Source organism: Anser anser (assembly GCF_964211835.1).
Source record: "Anser anser genome assembly, chromosome: Z".
NCBI lineage: Eukaryota > Metazoa > Chordata > Aves > Anseriformes > Anatidae > Anser > Anser anser.
The window spans coordinates 19,628,904-19,647,263 of record NC_139723.1 but is presented as its reverse complement, the minus strand read 5'-3'; the positions used below and the strand labels follow the sequence as shown (position 1 = coordinate 19,647,263).

General features: G+C 36.2%; 1 protein-coding gene across 4 annotated transcripts in view; it reads right to left on the bottom strand.

Moving 5' to 3' along the window:
• DMXL1 (Dmx like 1) overlaps positions 1-18,360 on the bottom strand; it is a 90,205-nt gene that overhangs the window by 18,650 nt on the left and 53,195 nt on the right. For 3 of the 4 annotated variants that reach the window (XM_083816222.1, XM_083816223.1, XM_083816220.1), the window contains 9 exons: positions 15,863-16,953; positions 14,474-14,665; positions 13,190-13,266; positions 12,856-12,983; positions 10,925-11,173; positions 10,423-10,536; positions 3,198-3,361; positions 662-801; positions 253-338 (listed from right to left, as the gene is read on the bottom strand). In XM_083816222.1, coding sequence (XP_083672348.1) covers positions 253-338; positions 662-801; positions 3,198-3,361; positions 10,423-10,536; positions 10,925-11,173; positions 12,856-12,983; positions 13,190-13,266; positions 14,474-14,665; positions 15,863-16,953 — 2,241 coding nt within the window. The remainder of the gene's footprint in view (positions 1-252; positions 339-661; positions 802-3,197; positions 3,362-10,422; positions 10,537-10,924; positions 11,174-12,855; positions 12,984-13,189; positions 13,267-14,473; positions 14,666-15,862; positions 16,954-18,360) is intronic. The other variant, XM_083816221.1, reaches the window with a different exon arrangement.

Genomic DNA, 18,360 nt, shown 5'->3' with positions numbered 1-18,360 from the left:
TGCATGACTTAGAGGCATAGAAAAAATGAAGTATGCAGAGACTCCTGCTAACTGCTGGGCATTCCTTCTCACCCACTCCTCTTAACCACTGACAATATTATTTCATAAACATAACATTATGGTAAACATTATCAGAACAATTTAACCCCAGACTATGGAAAAAAAACTTCAGGACTAAAAATAACGTTCAAACGTATTTACTGTTCAAAACATGACCATTACATACAAAGAGAAAACTCTGTTGCTTACTACCTGAAAGATCATGTCCAGCCAAAGGGTAAAAAATCTTCAAGTTGTGAAGTACCAGCTGAACCATTGCCAATCGCATCAGTGACCAACTAGCAAGAGAATACAAGTCACTTGCCAATCGGAAAGTTATTTTTTTCATGCATTCAGTTACAATTTCTTAATGCTTTAAATCCTCATGATAAACTGTTGATAACTACAAACAGTATTTCAGAATATTATACATATTTTAAATTGAAAGATCACTGTACCACGTATTAATGAATACAATAATCGTTGTGAAAAATTAACTAATAAGTCTAGATAATGCACTTTCAGAAAACATCAGGTAACTGGTGTATTATCTCAAAAGTAAAAAGCCAGAAATGCAAATCCAACCATTGCAGAAGACCCTGCATTCTAAGAAGTTACTCACCTGTACGAATTTGAATTGGAATGCTCCTGATTACGTGAATTTGTTGCAAACACATCTCCATCAGTATCCTCATCATCTTCACCGCTTTCCTGACTCTCTTCTGAATCATATTCCACTCTACTTTGTGATGGAAGAAAAGGCTAAAAAATTACACAATATTCCTTGAGTATCTTCTACCCAACATACAGTTTTACATTAACTTTTTAAAAATTGATCAACATAATATTTAATGTTTTATAAAAAAGCAGATGTCTCATCTTACTCTAATAATATGGGGGAGTTTGTACCTCACGAAAAGGTTAGCTGTCCGTAAATGGGGGACTTCAACCACCCAGATGTCTGCTGGGAAAGCTACAGTGCAGGCTGTAAGCAATCTAGAAGATTCCTAGAGTGTGCTAAGGATAACTTCTTGGTCCAGGTATTAGACAAACCAACCACAGGAGAAGCGTTACTGGCCCTGGTGCTTACCAATGCAGATGAAAAGGTTGAGATTGGAGGCAATTTGGGCTGCAGTGGCCATGCCCTGGTTGAGTTTGTGATCTTGAGGAATATGGGCCTGGCTAAGAGCAAAGTCAGAACCCTGAACTTCCAAAGAGCAAACTTCAAGCTGTTTAAAGACCCAGTGGATGAGATCCCCTGAAACACCATCCTTAGGGAGCTGAACAGAGCTGGAAACTCTTTAAGGATGTTTTCCTTAGAGCACAAGAACTCTCCATCCCCCTGCGTAAGAAAGTGGGCACGGAGGGCAGACGTCTGGAATGGCTGAACAAGGACCTGCTGGTCAAACTGAGGCACAATAAAGAAATGCACAGGCAGTGGAAGCAGGGACATGTGGCCTGGGAAGAGAGTACAGGGATGCAGTCTGAATGTGGAGGGATAAGATCAGGAAAGCCAGGGCATGAATGGAACTGAGCTTGGCAAGGGATGCAAAGAATAACAAGAAGGGATTCTATAGGTATGTTGGTCAGAAAAGGAGAGTGTGCCCCCTCTGATGGATGAGAAGGGTGAACTGGTAACAACGGACATGGAGAAGGCTCAGGTATTCAACAACTTCTTTGTCTCAGTCTTCACTGGCAGTCAGGCTTCCCACATCTCTTGAGTCCCTGAACCTGAAATGAGGGCTGGGGGAGCAAAGTCCCTCCCACTGTAAGCAAAGAGCAGGTTTAAGACCACCTGATGAGACTGAACATGTACCATTCTATGATAAACACCGCATACTTTAACAATTATTTTTCACATTATTCAAAATTCTAACGCTGAAAATGAAAATCGTAACGTTTTTACAATTCTTATTTTGCTTTCCTTTTACACCAGGTGCATCAAAACACATGCAGGATGCAAAAGCTTGCATTTGTCAGAGAAAAGCCAAAACCACCACTGCATTCCCTCTCTTTCTAGTTATTCCAAGGGCTTAGAGCTCTGATGAACAAAAAATATCCTATCCCCTACCTACAGAGTTCAATATTTATGACAAGCCTACAATCAGTGTCCCACTGTGCTATTCAGTGTTTGCAGTTTCTTGTTTCTCCTTGACCCTAAAATACTGCTTACATATTTATTTTGCTGATCTGGCTAATACATGATATAGAAATGTACCATAGCACTTCATAATAATAGGTAGTTTTCTACATAGAGATCTCAGACAGCAAACTTGACACAAGGCAACGTAGTTTGATTTCTATTAAATACACAAGTTTATTTCACCCATTTTAAATAGATGATAAAAAAGCTTCTCAGGAGAGATGTGGACATACTGGAGAAAGTCCAGCAGAGGGCCATGAAAATGGTCAAGGGATTGGAAGATGGAAGGACTGGAGCACCTCTCCTACAAGGAAAGGCTGAGAGGTGGGACTGTTCAGCTTGGGAAGAGGAGGCTCGGGGGATCTTATTAACTTGTCCAAATACCTGAAGGGAGGGTGTAAAGAGGCTCTTTTCACACAGCCAGGCTCTTTTCAGTGGTAACTAGTGCCAGGACAAGAGGCAATGGGCACAAACTGGAACAAAAGAGGTTCCCATCTAAACATCAGGAAGCATTTCTGTACTGTGCTGGTGACAAAGCACTGGTACAGGTTGCCCAGAGAGACTGTGGAATTTCCTTCCTTGGAGATCTTCAAAAGCCACCTGGATGTGGTCCTGGGCAAACCGTTCTGGGCAGCCCTGCTGGAACAGGGGTTGGACAAGGTGCCTCCAGAGGCCCGCTCCTTCCTATCTTAACCACTCTGTGATTCTGCAATTCTCACATTCCTCATTCATCAGAATAGCTAACCCACATGTCTATACTCTAAATGTAAAAAGTATTATTTTGTTCATAGCATTACCTGAGAACAAACTAATTTTGTAACAGCAGTTTTAAAAGAAAGCTGTTTTAAAAAATAGCTATAGGCAATATTTTAGAAAAAGATGAAATACAAGTAATAACAACAGGTGGCTTTTATCATGCATCTAAATTGGTATCTAGGACAAAGACCAAGCAGAAAATACTTACAATTGGAGAAGTAATAGAAGATTTTTAACTTTCATAATAGCCAAAAATTACCTTTGCAATGAAGTAATCCCAGATACTAAGCTCAGGAGGAATAAATCTTTCTTTGTCAGATGGAGATTCTTGATCTACTAATGGCAAAGCAGGTGACTGAGAACTCTCTTTTGGAGAGGTTTTTGACGAAAGCCTGAAATGTTTTTGCTGTTTCTCTCCATCATCTAAAGAAGAAAAAAGTACATGTTGCTTAGGACTGTCTGCTCTACCTCCCTACTACTTTTAATAATGGGATTCATAATAGAAAATAACTTAAAAAAAACCTTCCTCATTATAAGCTTTCAGAATTTTATCTTAACATTTCTGTAGCAAATAAGCGTAGAGAATGTTAATCCTCAAATATGCAGAACTAATACAGAACTAGAGCTCCAGAAAGGGACAACCTCCCAGTACCAATAATATGGCATAGCAAAGTATGCATAACTGCATTAGTTTTCTTCCTACAGATGCAAATATAATGGCTCGAGCAACAATATTACAAAACTAAACCTTAATAAGCACTATAAGCACTAATGAATACTGATCTATGCCTGTTTTTTTTTTTTTTAAGGCAAGCCAACAGCCTTGTCTTCCAGAATATATAGAGCAAATACCTACTCCAGACTGCCATTCCTACTCCAAATTTTAACCAACTGTTCCTTCCAGAGGAGGTCTGTAATTTCTCCTAACTAGTACAATTCTGATGTATCTATTTGTCCTAACAATGTACATCTCCAGCAAACATGAGAGGTCCAATTTTAACTAATACAATTCAATATATACCTTATCAAACAGGGAATAATTGCAAAAACTAGTAATTTATAATAATACTCCAGTAACAAAATTCCTAGGAGCTGGGGGGTCCACTCACTTCCCCCAGCATTTACTTTTTTCAGAATAAGGAGCATCTAAGAGATTTCTCTGAATGACATTCTCAAGGATTAGAGTACTCAAGGAAACAGCTTATTCAGACTATCAGAAAAGTCTTAATGCAGTTATACGACAGATAAATGAACAGGCTTTGTTTCAGATCTCTTCTTGTTAATCAAGAAGTATGAACTTCAAAAATACAGAAGTAATGGCTTACTTAAAAAGAAGCTCACAAAACCATCTAATAACCTGAAATCATTCTGGTTCTTGGTGGGTGAATTGTATTTCAATAAAACAGAAGAATGATAAAGAAAAGGAATGATATAGATTGTCACTGTCCATAGGCAATAAATTAGTAGTCTGGCTCTAAAGAACACTTCTGTAGTGACAGGGAGGAGGGAGAGAGGAAATTACGGAGATGTGATGTAACAAGGCGGCCTTAATTCATCTTCAGTTACAGACCAAGTGGATTTGAATCCGCTTCCTACTTGATTGTAAAATTTGCTTATAACTTTAAAGTAGATACATATATATTAGTTGTATACATTATACATGTGTATTAGTTTCTAAGGTGAAAAAATCAATGCAATTAAACTTTATTTTACCTAAGAAAGTTTAAAGATTAAGATGAAAAAGGAGTCAATTTTTTGAACTTCTTTTTGAAATTAACAAATTTTGCAACAGGTATTTTATGGGTATTAAGCATTTACTTTTTTCTTAAGCATTTCAAAATCCCCTTTTTCTAAGTAAGATTTGAAAACTGTATCACCCAAAAGAACCATGAAACATACTTAAGCACTCACTCACTTCACCCCATCCCTTGGCTCATCACTTGGGAGAAAAAAAATGGAGAGAAAAACCTTTCATTCAAATGCTATTTTTTTTTCTCCATACAGCAACAATAACACTAGGTAGTAACACCAGTCATAAAAGATCATATCTGAACACCTCTACTAAATAATATGGTATACCTTATGGCTTAAATTTTTGGCTGATGTAACAGCAGTAGTAAGACAAGGTTCCAAGACATGTAGATCCACAGACTAAAAGAGCTGACTGGGTGATTAGACATCCATTATCACTGACTTCAATTCTCAACATGTTGGGCCAGATATGTTTATATGACCTACTAATATGAACATCACAAAAGTAAAAAGGTGATTTATGTTTTAATTCCGTTATTTCTTTCTGCTACCTAGGGATCACAAAACTAACTTCCGCAGAAGCTTCTGAAATTACTTTCTCCTGTAATAAAGCTGGAGATGGCTCATGAACAGCCAGCATCCCTCTGTATGTCTGGAGGGAGCTACTACATGTAAGTATTTCCTACACCCTTTTTTGTTTTCATGTTTTATCCACAGAGGACATTAGAGTCTTGATACATGCTTGAAAGGTCATTTCCTTCAGAACCCTTACGGATACTCCAATGACTTGAAAACAGAAGATCTAACGCTTTGGACAAAAGAAAAACAGTGCTCATTTAAGAACAGTTATATTCTTCATATGAAACTCACATGCTCATCACATAAACTAAGCCAACTGTAAACTCTGAGGAAAGCAAGATTTAAGACAATTTTATGTAAGAAAAAGCTTTTGTATTTTAATATCTCATATCTAAACAATGTTTTAGAATTATTTTTTCTTAAGTGGTCAAATTAATGCTCTGTATTTACAGTGGCTGATGGAATTTTGTCAACTTTTTAGCTAGGAAAAAAATATGTTTTTCCAAGGATTTTCAGAAACAAAGTGGACTATGAACAGTGGAACTATAAAATAATTTATATAGAATTTAATAAAAGATGAAGACAGTATCTCATCTTTCAGCATAAACTTGAAATTGAGATATTTTAAATATTTTGTACTACTTCATTGTAACGTCATTTTCTTTTTCCTGTAAGAGCTATTATTAGAAAACCACTTACCTGTATTAAAAGCCAAAAACATTACAGCTGCAGTACAATGCATTTTCATTATTTAAAGCTCATCAGCTAACAAAGAGCATGCACATGCATTACTCTGTATGAAATATTAGCAATTGCTTAAAAAAATAGAAACTCACTAGGCATAAAGATAAGGAGCAAGTGTTGCATGATACAGAAATAAGCAAGTATATGCTTGCAGATTGCTTTTGTAAGCAGACTTCAAAAAGCAAATGCTTTACTTTAAAACAGTATTCTTTCCACTCTGTTGGATTATTCTTTTTATTTTTAAGACTACCACAGGCTGCCCGTTAAAATATAATTCAATATTAAAGGCAATGAAAGTACAATCATCTGAGTGGTTAGAAATACATAGTACTGATGCCAATCTATTTTTTCTGCATTCAAAAAAATTTTATGCAAACTAACAAATTTATTAAAAATCTTCGTCATTTGGGATTTCAGATCACCATTTATATTCATTTGCAAATTTTACATCTATTTTTTATTCGAAATATTTATTTTCAGTCCCATTATAAGACAATTGTAGTGTTAATGTTATCTTCCAAGAAAAAAAATGAATCTTTCCAACAAGTAAAATACTTCTATTCCTGCAGAGATCTAAGAGATGCAACAATATTCAAAAGATCTGTTGCCCACATGACCTTCTTTCCACCTCACTAGGAAGTGCAAAGAGGCAGATCTCTTTCAATTTTCCCCAAAAAATAAAATGCAAGTCAGACATACTGTGCCTTATTGAAGATTGTATGCATGCATCAAGCACCAACACTCCGATGTGCTATCAAAAATGCAGGTCTTAAAGAGATATAAAATTATGTTCTTTAAAAAGCATCAACCTTGATTGCAATCATCAGCGCTGCTGAAGCCCGAAACAAGGTGGACTGGCAAATACATGACAAAGAAATGTGGATTCTGAACCTCACATTGAATTATTTTCCTAAATGTAAAGCCCTTCACAGATTCCTGTAATCCTTTGGGAAGCTATAAACGCCCATGTCAACAGCAGCCTAGTGGAAGCCTACAGTGATGGACATTTTTGTCTCCAAACTTAAGGAGAATCTGCACTTTGCATGGTTACAAACTCTGATGTTTTCACCATCATATTCTGCTTATGCATGGACAACAGCCTTGGTCTACTCGGCTCCAGTAACCAAGTTGATTAATTTAACAAATTAGCACTTGACAGTAGTGATACCCATTAAGTTTCATAGGATTATAGTAATCAAGTTGGAGTGTACTATATGATTAGTGTATGTGCACAAGACTTTTTTTTTTGCATTTATGCATCATTTAAGGAGTAGCAATTCACTGAAAAACTGAAATTATACATTAACCTCTCAGACGTTTCTGAATACATTATGTTACGGGCACTTTAGTAAATGGTGATCACAAACCTCCAAAAAAGTTAGATAAGCACAATGAAGTGCTTTGTGGCATACACACACTTTGTAGGCCTTTCCTGTTATGATCATGTAAGGCTTTTTCTACTGAGCCTAGATAGCTCCGTCACAAGGCAAACCTCAGGCCAACTTCTAATCTGTTTTAACGGCTGGCTGAAATAAGAATAAGAATGAGACAGTAATAGCGAGAAGACGAAGACATTAATAGAGAATAGAAAGGCCACACAAGTAATGAAGTGCTCAGTACTGTTCTTCTAATCTCATCTGCTTCTCAAAACCTATGGTATGTTAGGCAAGTCATCAGAGTAAGAGGTGACAAAGTTTATCATTTCTCCCTACAGGAGTCCAACTATAGCAGTAATGAGGAATAATATTTGTGCTAAAGCTTTTTTAGTTGCTTGGAAAGTTAACATCAGCAGAGAAAATTAACTTGTTCTAAGTCACATATTATCCAATTTCTGACAATGTCTTTTCTACATCTGAAACCCAAAATGACTTTAATTCTATAAAGTATACTTTGCAAAATATTCAGTCTGGAAGAAGTTATGCATTTAATGTATTCTTGCAGCATGGAATAATTGAATATATGAAATGAAACTATGGATTTCTAACTGTTAAAGCAAAATTCAAACTTTTCGTTAAGAACCCTCTGTATTATAGAGGAAGTACCATCTCTATATAGATCTATGCTACACAGCTGTTTTGAAGAGAAACTACATAGGAAATATGATTTTGACACTATTTCATACAACAAATAATACGGTTATTTTTCAGATGCTAATTACCTCTTTGAAAACATAATATATCCACTATTTTAAGACATAAGAAAGGATGGTAATTCTCAAATGCTAACTCAGTTTGTCAAACTCTTTTGTTGCAACTGCAAATACAAGAAATGTGTCTGAGAAGTTTAACATAAGGAAGCATTTGAACTGCTGTTTTTTCTACCTTTACTGTGAAAAGAAGTGGAGTGATAGTTTTTCATTAAACTAATTCTGAACATAGGTCAGGATTTTACAAGACTACCAAGACCTATTTTTTTTTTGTTCCTGTTCTTTTACTTTGTGACTAAAAAATCCTAATAACAGAGATCACATTTAATTACAAGGTATTTTCTTCCAAAGCTGATTGTATGCTAAAGTTAACTTAAGTAAGGGACAGCAAGGGAAATTACATGACAACTTTATTGGCCAGCTATGTACATATTGCTATGACCTTTTAAAACAAGTTTGAAACCTGTAGATTAACAACCACATTCAGACGGAAGTGTGATAGAACTGATGGAGACAGGGAGAGACGTATGCTGGACATGTATGACTATAGGATCACGTAGCGTTACCTAACTAGAACTCTTAGCGTTAAGAATTGTTGGCTTTTGATCTCCATTTGAGAGTGAAAACATGTCACAAAAATATAAAAATAAATTTATACAAATAATCTAGTTATAAGCAACAAAGTAGGACACTATATCAAATCTAAATTAAGTGCTAGATTCACTTCTCACTGTTCAATGCTGAATGCCAGAATTAAAATAGACTGACAGTAAGGGCACAAAAATATATCTGTTTTAAACCTGATTCCTCTGCTTACTGGGGTTCTACTTATTCGATCATTCTCTACTTGCTCTACACAAACATGCATTAAAAACAAATAATAAGATTATGGAATCTGAGAATCACATAGGTTGGAAGAGACCTCTGGAGGCCACTGGTTCAACCCCATGGTCAAAACAAGACTGGCTTAGGTCAAGCTAGTCAAGGCCTTGTTTATTCAAGCACTGAATAACTCCCAAGATTCCACAGCTCTTTTAGGCCCCTTTTCCAGTGACTGATTGCCCCTACAAATTGATATTTATTTTCAATTTCAGCTTCTTGACTCTTCCAGCAACAGTTTTACTAATCTTGCAATCAGACAGCCAGCAGTCATTTCTAAGAAAAATATGAAGTAGACAGGTCTTTAGAAGCATTCAGGGTATCTTGCTATGTAAAGACAGTTATCTCAATTTCAAAACAGTAGTAGCAACATTAAAACACCCCAGTATACAGTTATCAATGCCTAAGAAACTTAGAACTGCCAATAAAAGAAGCCAGTTTTGGTTTCCAATTATGCAATCCTGATATGGCGAACATATTCGACAAAACGTCCAGTGGGAATATTTATTAAATGCCAAAGAGAAAACTGATCTGATCTACAATGAGAATGAGAACTTTGATTAAATATCACTACTCTGTAAATATTTTTCTAAATGTCTAGTAAAATCTGTATGTAAACATCTATCTTCCTCAAATGCGAGTTCATAAGATATTTTTATATGTAATGTATGATACCAATAAAACAATATGTAATTTATATGTAATGTATGATACCAATAAAAACAATACATAATTTATATACAAGTTACAATATATATACATATATATATTCAGATATAATGTAAGAAGTTACCATGGTTTAAGTAGATTAATATTTATAAAAAAGGTAGATATGATAGTAGATATGTATGATCATTGCTCTTGGTTTTACAGAAGTCTAACTACCTTAAAGTAGAAATCTGTACCAAAAGTCTTACAAAATTCATTCTGGATAATTTATTATCCGAATTTAAAACTTGAAGGTTGTTTGCTTTCCTAAAGGGTTCTCAGACTATCAAAATTAAACAGCAACAAGGCTCTATTCTTTGTAATGTTTAGATGAACACTTAGAAATCCACATGCATAATAATGCTTATATTCATGAAGCAAAACAAGCGGCTCTCTAACAAAGACATGAAACACTTCTGATCATTTCAAACCATGGTCAAAATAACTGTGTCTAAAATTGATTTATAGTAAGTATAGTAAGATTACTACAACACTGTCAATTTAATGTTTTGTTTTTTTTAAAGGCCCAATTCAACTGCTGTTATCATTACAAAACATTGCTTTAGATTTTGATGTCATGGCTTGCAAACAGAAGTTTTTCTCTCTTTCTACATATGCAAAAAATCACACATAGCAAACTGCATGTAAAGGCCTAGTACTAAATCTAGTATCTTGCCTGAAGATTTGGTAGGACTATGAGTATTGAAGGCAGTTAGGGATTTGGAAAACCCCACGCATTCCATGGAGAACACTACTACCTGATGTGGGCTAGGCATTGAGAAGTGCCTACCTGCCAAAGAGAGAAAACATACTGTATTTGTAAAAAGGAATATATTCCTGTTAGGACAGAACTGGAAAGCTTTAAAATGAACATTAAAAACTAGGTCGTAACAGTATAGAAAATTTTCTATATAAGATGAATTTAACCCCTAATATTACATCAGTTGTACTACTTTAAAACTATTTCAATATCATTCATTTCTGTTTCCTATTCCCTTCTACAGAATATCCATGTTAATAATTTTAGTTCTTTGTTCTTCATTGCAGATCTAAAAACATACTGTATTATTATTGAACACAAACTGTTTAAAGAAATTACTCTTAAGCTTTCAGCAGTCAAATCATTTTTAACAACATCAAAAAACACACACACACACACAACAAATACAAATACTAACCAGTTTTTGTCTTTAATTGCAGCTGTCCTCTACTGGGCGTATGAGCTCCTCCTCCAAAGATAGCAGACCACATTTTGTTGTTAAGTGGATGAGCCATAATTCGATACAATTCATTGCTAGAATGTGTTGCTAGGCCATGAATGAACAGACTCAGATAGACCGCAGTTAGTATTTCACAAAGTAAAACTGTGAGCCCTGGCTGGGCTTCCTCACCAGCAGAATTCAAGAGACGTACTAGAGCTGTTATTCCTGTCAAAAAAAAAAAAAACCAACAACAACTGCGTGCATGTGTGCACACTGGGGGGAGAACTCACCCTTGACTATTTTGATATTTCTTGATTATTATTTTGAATGACAACTTACATCATTTAGTACCTTCTAGTGTTGAAAATTCTAAGTTTGAGGAAATCAAAAACTCCAGGAGACAGGGGTGACATGCTTATATTTTTAACAGTTTGTCATAGCTTTTCAGCTTCATGTTTTGGACTTACAGTTGATGATATACTTAGCAACTTTTCAACAAAAAGAGAAAAAAATCAGAAAAAGTAATTCAAATTTTGTTTAAATATAACACTGCCAGCTTTAATATGCATGAATCTTCCTTTCCCTATGTCTCAATTTCTCTTTTTTTCTTATTTCTTTCAGGAAAACGTTGTCTTTATTTTCTATATTTAATCCAGTGCCTCACAATGTATCCGATATACACTATTAAATTCTTACACTTAAAATAAAAATATTAATCTTCCCACTGACTTTCCTATGGTGCTTATTTCACCAGTTACAAACCTAACTCCACTGTGTTGAAAATGCTGTATTCCCACTTAACAGTACTAAAGCCATACAAAAATCATGGTTGTCAACTTAAATTACCCATTATTTTGTGTTTTGCTGTGTTTTTATACCCCTACAAACAGTTGTAGAGTTTCAGATATGGCATCATCTGTCTCACTTTGCGCACATAAGTGAAAACACAAATAGTTATAGCCAAAGCTACAGCTCATGTGTTACTCTTCCAATTGCACACAATGAAAGTGTGTGAAATTATTCAAAAATAGAGAAATCAGTTCAAGGTGACGTTATCTATAAGCACAACTGTTTACAATCTCGTCTCATTCACTACAAATTTAAGCCTGCAACTAGTGAAACAAGAAGTGCACATATCACAAGCTGATTTCTCTCCAAAATCTCTAGATACAGTGAAAGAAAGGCTGAGAGGCTGAAATAACATAGCATCAAACACAAACACTATATGAGGTTCTCAAAAAGAATTCTTTAATGTGAAATTAAATCCCATAATATGAAAACATATTTCTTCGTTTTGCTTATGTTGAAGTTACTGCTGTAAACTGAAGCCCAAACAGATGTATTTTATGTAGCTTACACTCTCTCTAATGGGACTGGTACAGTTTCATCTCAGCATGGGCTAACAGTTACCTGAAGTCCTATGCGGGTTTTACAGATATTTGTATAATATATATCATTTATTACAAAATTCTCATTTTCAATAGTTTCAGGTTAGCTCAACAGCTGCACCTAAGCTACAATTATTCTGAGACTGAGCACAAGCTAACATTGCCTTTCAAGTTATTTTCAAGAGTAAAAAGTAGTGAGATTGACCTGCTGCCAGCAGGGGGAGCAACTACAGCACAGGACAACAATTCACCAGACTTTCAGTTTAGTGGCTCTCTACTATAGCACCAGCTAACAATTTTTAGTAAGAAAAAGATAAATCAAACAACTCAACTTAGGGAATAAACACAATTATTAGCTAACAGATTTTTAAAACTGAAGATAATCTGTAATTGTAAGAATTTATTTTTACCATTATTTTGTTACAAATACTACTAGAAAGTCTGGAGCATGGCTATATGCTCTTAAGAGTGGATTCACACAATTAAGTTTTCATTAAGAAACAAAACAACTCTAGATACCTGGCCACTGAGAAGGCGATGTATTGGGAGTCACTGTTTCTTCTAAGCTTGTTGTTCTTAGAGAGTAGCGCTGAGTTAATAGCACTGTCTGATACACTGTTCCAGTGAACTGATTTGCTTGGAATGAGCTGTAAAACATAAATGGGATGTCATATTTACTAAAACAAACAAAAAAACCTCAACCCACACAGATTTAAAACTATTCAAGTTATAACCCTTGCTATATGCAGGCAGATGTGAGTACTGCTTTCTGGTACTCTGTGCATCGTATACACGGTACAGTAAAACTGTATCTTTACTGTTCTCTAGAAGGTGCTTCTCAAAGACCTTTTACCTGTAGCTGTGGCCATCACAAAGACACTGGTAGATGCAAGCAGAGAGTGATGCTGCTAAGGTATGCATTACATATATCTGGAAGACACAGATTTATAGAATGTATTACACATAAGATGAACAGTGGTTAGTATCATAGCGTTTAATGCATACAGATTTGTAACAGTGGCACTTAATGTGGAAGATACAAGTACTCATGGCAAAAATTCATTAACAAAGCCACCTTATCTTCAGAATTAATTTCAAGTTAAGTCAATTCACTTTTCAATGAAACTCATACAACCCGACAACCCATAATCAAAGCTCAGCTCTAGCTGCACTATTAAGAAACTATTAAGAAACACCACCATCTTAAACTACTACACAACAGTTCTGAGTTACACTTAACACAGCATGTTAATATGTTGGCTCACAATTACAAATGCTGTGCTTCATAATGAAGACTGCATCTTAGCTTCTCACAAATTCTTGTACAGGTCTCCAACACACACAATGTATTCAGTATCACAATTACCATCATTATTTTTGTCATAGTTGATAGATATTTTATGTATCACAAAACACGTTTTTATATAGAGCTAGAGAATCTGTTGACCTAATGGTTCAGTTAAAATTTATTATTAACACTTATTTGTCTGTTCTGTCTAAAATTAAGAACAGATGAGGAACTGAGCAATCAATCTCATGAGTGTTCTCTATAAATCCCTAGTAAAACTTAACACATGTAAAACTGCAGGAAAGATTTAACCTAAAGGATTAGGTCTAGCTTCCAGTCCCAGCCTAAATACAGAAGAAATCTTACGGAAACTTAACTTAAAAATAAAATAGTTATATTTTACTGTATGAACATATATGATGTTTCACAAAAGTGTTTGAGTTTTTTGCACCTGGCAGAAAATCAATTTTTACACTTCAAAATGTAATTTTACTTAGGTCTAAGACTGAAGATATGGAGTTTACCATTAATATAACAGAAATTATGATTGTATTCTCTGAAAGCTAATTGTGACGTTGCTAATTGTGACGTTGGTGGTGTAGTACAACATCTTTTCCATAACGGATGTCTTCTTGGACAAACGTCCAGTCCTGAAAGAGGTCAGTCCACTAATTCAGTGATATTATTTTTAGCCTAAGATCAGTATTACAGCAGAACATATTTACATTCAGTGGTTTTGTTACTTATGTAGAAGATGTAACAGGAAGTTTTCATGCTGTCAGAAAAACATTCATGACTTAAACTGGACAATGACAACAAGAAATCCAAATTACTGCAAAAAATACGCACCTTGTTGTTCTGAGTCTCTGGGTGAGGTGGCGAATCAAGGTTTATTATGGCATGTAAAATATCATGAGTTAAGTTACCAAGATGTAACAAAGGATTAGCCACCACTGTTTTGACACTAGCTGTGCAAGCAAATAGGAGAGGTATGGAGCTTTGCTCTGGCAGACGTGTGGATGGTATCTGTATGGACTGCTCCTAAAAACGAGCAAGAAAAAACACACAAAATGATAGTAGAACCTCCTAAACTGAACAAAACTTTTAAGAAGGGAAGGAAGTTCTAAAATAACAAAAAGAAATCCATAATCTACAGAAAGCAAAGCATTATATTTATAATAAAAGAAGTATATACAATAAATCAGGCCCATCCTCTTTAATATCTTTGATGATCTGGATGAGGTAATTGAGGGCACCCTCAGTAAGTTTGCAGAGGGCACCAAGTTGGGGGGAAGTGTCGATCTGCCGGAGGGTAGGAAGGCCCTGCAGAGGGAGCTGGACGGGATGGGTCAATGGGCAGAGGCCAATGGAATAAGGTTCAACATGGCTAAGTGCCGGGGCCTGCACTTTGGCCACAACAACCCCATGCAGCGCTACAGGCTTGGGACAGAGTGGCTGGAAAGCTGTGCAGAGGAAAATGGTCTGGGGGTGCTGATTGATGCTCACCTGAACATGAGCCAGCTGTGTGCCCAGGTGGCCAAGAAGGCCAAAGGCACCCTGGCTTGTATCAGGAATAGTGTGGCCAGCAGGACCAGGGAGGTGATCGTTCCCCTGTACTGTGCTCTGGTGAGGCCGCACCTCGAGTACTGTGTTCAGTTTTGGGCCCCTCACTATAAGAAGGGCATTGAGGCCATGGAGGATGTCCAGAAGCTGGTGAAGAGCCTGGAGCACAAGTGCTATTGAGGAGCAGCTGAGGGAACTGGGGTTGTTTAGTCTGGAGAAGAGGAGGCTCTTCTCCAAAGGGAAGACCTCATTGCCTCTCTGCAACTACCTGAAAGGAAGTTGTGGGGAGCTGGGGTTTGGCCTCTTCTCACAGGTAACTAGTGATAAGACTAGAGGGAATGGCCTCAAGCTGCACCAGGGGAGTTTTAGGTTGGAAATTCGGAGACATTTCTTCTCAGAAAGAGTAGTCAGGCATTGGAACAGGTTGTCCAGGGAGCTGGTGGTGTCACCATCTCTGGGGGTGTTCAAGGAAAGGTTGGACGTGGTGCTTAGGGACATGGTTTAGTGGGTGATATTGGTGGTAGGGGGATGGTTAGACCAAATGATCTTGGAGGGCTTTTCCAACCTTAATGATTCCATGAATCTATAATAAGAAAATTTCAACAGTAATATGAAACATTGAAAAAATCTACAACTCTGAAGCAGAGAAAACACAAATTGATTTCCCCCACATACCTGCTGAGATTCCTGCAGTAGCAGAATTAATTCCATTCTAACAGATGCCAAACCTCCACCATGAGAACCATGAAGTATGCAGTAACTAAGGAACATTCGTAAGAGAGACTGGTATTTCAGAAGCCATTGACGTCTTTTCTGAAAGTTTTCTTCCTGTTGCATAGCTTTTTGCCGGTCAGCTAAGTCTTCAGTATTTTCATGTAATGCAACTTCCTCTGTCATCACGTTAATTCCTGACTGTATCTCTTCTACTTCAACACTATAATCACAGGTCTTTTGCAGAGCTACCACTTCTCTTTCAAGCCACTGATAAAGCTGGTACCTTAATTTCCCACCATCCACCTCATAACCAGTGGACAGCGTTCGAAGCTCTACAGTAAGAATTTTCAGGCATGCTCTAAACTTCAGCTGTGCTGAAATTATATCTTCTGATGGGCTCAGAATATCTTTTTCATCAATTGCACTAAAAGATTCTGTGTAGCTAGAGCTTGTTTCGTATGACTTTTCACTTCTCTTCAGAGGTTTTAGCTCCTTCATCACCAGGGAGGAATCTTCACTCTCATCACCTTCATCACTGTCTGACTGTAGTTTCAAATCTTCATCTTGGAATACTACACTTGGTTGACTCCAGTCAAATGAAAGAGTTGAACTTGAATGTTTTTCTGAAGAACAATCTGAAGATGACCCTAGACCATTCAATACAGGCTGTGACCAATCAACACTGGAAGCCTGATCTTTTGTTTCCAGCTCTTTAACTGGAGAAGATGGTGAGAAATCTTTACTAGTATCCATTAAGCTAGGGGATCTACAGAATGGCTTTGACCTCTTGACAACTTTGGGCATCTTTGATAACACTTCTAAGGCCAACATAGGACAACCAGCTTTTAAATGAGCATATGCCGTGGTGAAGAAAAGTCGTCTTTCACCTAGGTTGATTTTGTCAGCTAATCCATTTTCCACTGTCAGGCAAATGTGTGTAGAAGAGGCATCAGAAGAGCCAAAATGACGTCTCAACAGGAGAGGATGTGTTCTTAAGTAGTTGTAGAAGTTAAACACTGCAGGGTTACAACTTGATGAGCCATCTCCTTCATCTGAAAAGATGTTGCATCATGAGGAAAATCTACAATTCCACATGAAATAATACATCTGAAAATTTCTAAATTCATCAGAAGGCTATTAGGTCTTAATATTCATTCTGTTGTTGACTTCATTCTACTCCTTTTTTCACCTTCACAATAGGAAGTGGGTAGGACATTGTCAAACCTAATCACTAAAAAGAGAAGCTGGACTGAGAGCATTTAATAAGTTTAATTAAAAAAAACTCGCATTTCTTTTCTTTGAAGCAAGGCCTGTTCTACTGCAGTCAAAGGATACCACATTCTTGTTGGTAATATAAATTTCTGAAGTGTCCACCACTAACTGGCATTAAGATGTTCCATCCTACTAAAGCTTTTTACTTGGGGAAAAAAAAGGTCCTCTAGTAAGTTTTCCAGTAAGGTTTTGATTAGTATTTTTGACTACTTCCTAACAAAATGCAACTTTGAATAAAACTGGGGAGTCCGTAACGCTTACACATACTGATATCAGTATTGCATACAATAAGTGAATTATACAGCATTGCAACTTGTACAGATTTAATTTTCATGTTCAAAAGCACAATAACCTTATACAAATAACTTCCCATCTTATGCTGACACTTTATGAACAGATGTTCAGAAAATCATTGAAAAGCTAGGAGCATCAACACAGGACAATTCACAACTTTAAAAGAGCCAAGGTTAGCTGAGATATACCCTTACTGTTTCTGCTATTAGGAGCTATAACACAAAAAACTACAGATAATAGGAACAGGTACATAAAAGATCGCCTATTAAATAATTAAAAAAATGCAAAATACCACAAATGAGACTCTAAATTGATTAAAGAAGAATTAGTAACCTTTAAAAATGATTAAACGCAGGAGTATGTGAACAAGATGGCAACAACTGAACACTGTATTACTCATTTGCCTAAAATCACCTTTAAGTATTAAAGTCCTACTGAAATTGGTTTTTAAGATTTTACACAGGTCTGGTGATTGAGTCTTTCATTTATCCCCTTCAAATTTCTCTCAGTAGACAAGACAGAAGCCACCTATCATATTAATTGCTAGGGACTTGAAACGTTTAAATTATTTGAGAATACTAACTTTAGGAAATAATCCATCTGCATAATAGAAGCAGTCTATAAAGCTAGCAATTGAACAGGGAGAAAATTCACTTTAAGAGACTTACATTATACATCTCATACAGCATTCCAGGCCCCCTGTGGATTTCCTTGTATCATAAATATCAAAACAATCCTTTCTATGGCAGTTTATCAGTGTGGTCAATCAATCTTACTAAGGACTAAAAGCTACAAAGCACCATGTATTCACAGCTCTGCTGTATAAAGTAACTACGTGATCTGTGATCAGGAATTTTTTCCTAGGTTGTGACAGAGTTCCTACTGAAGTTAAT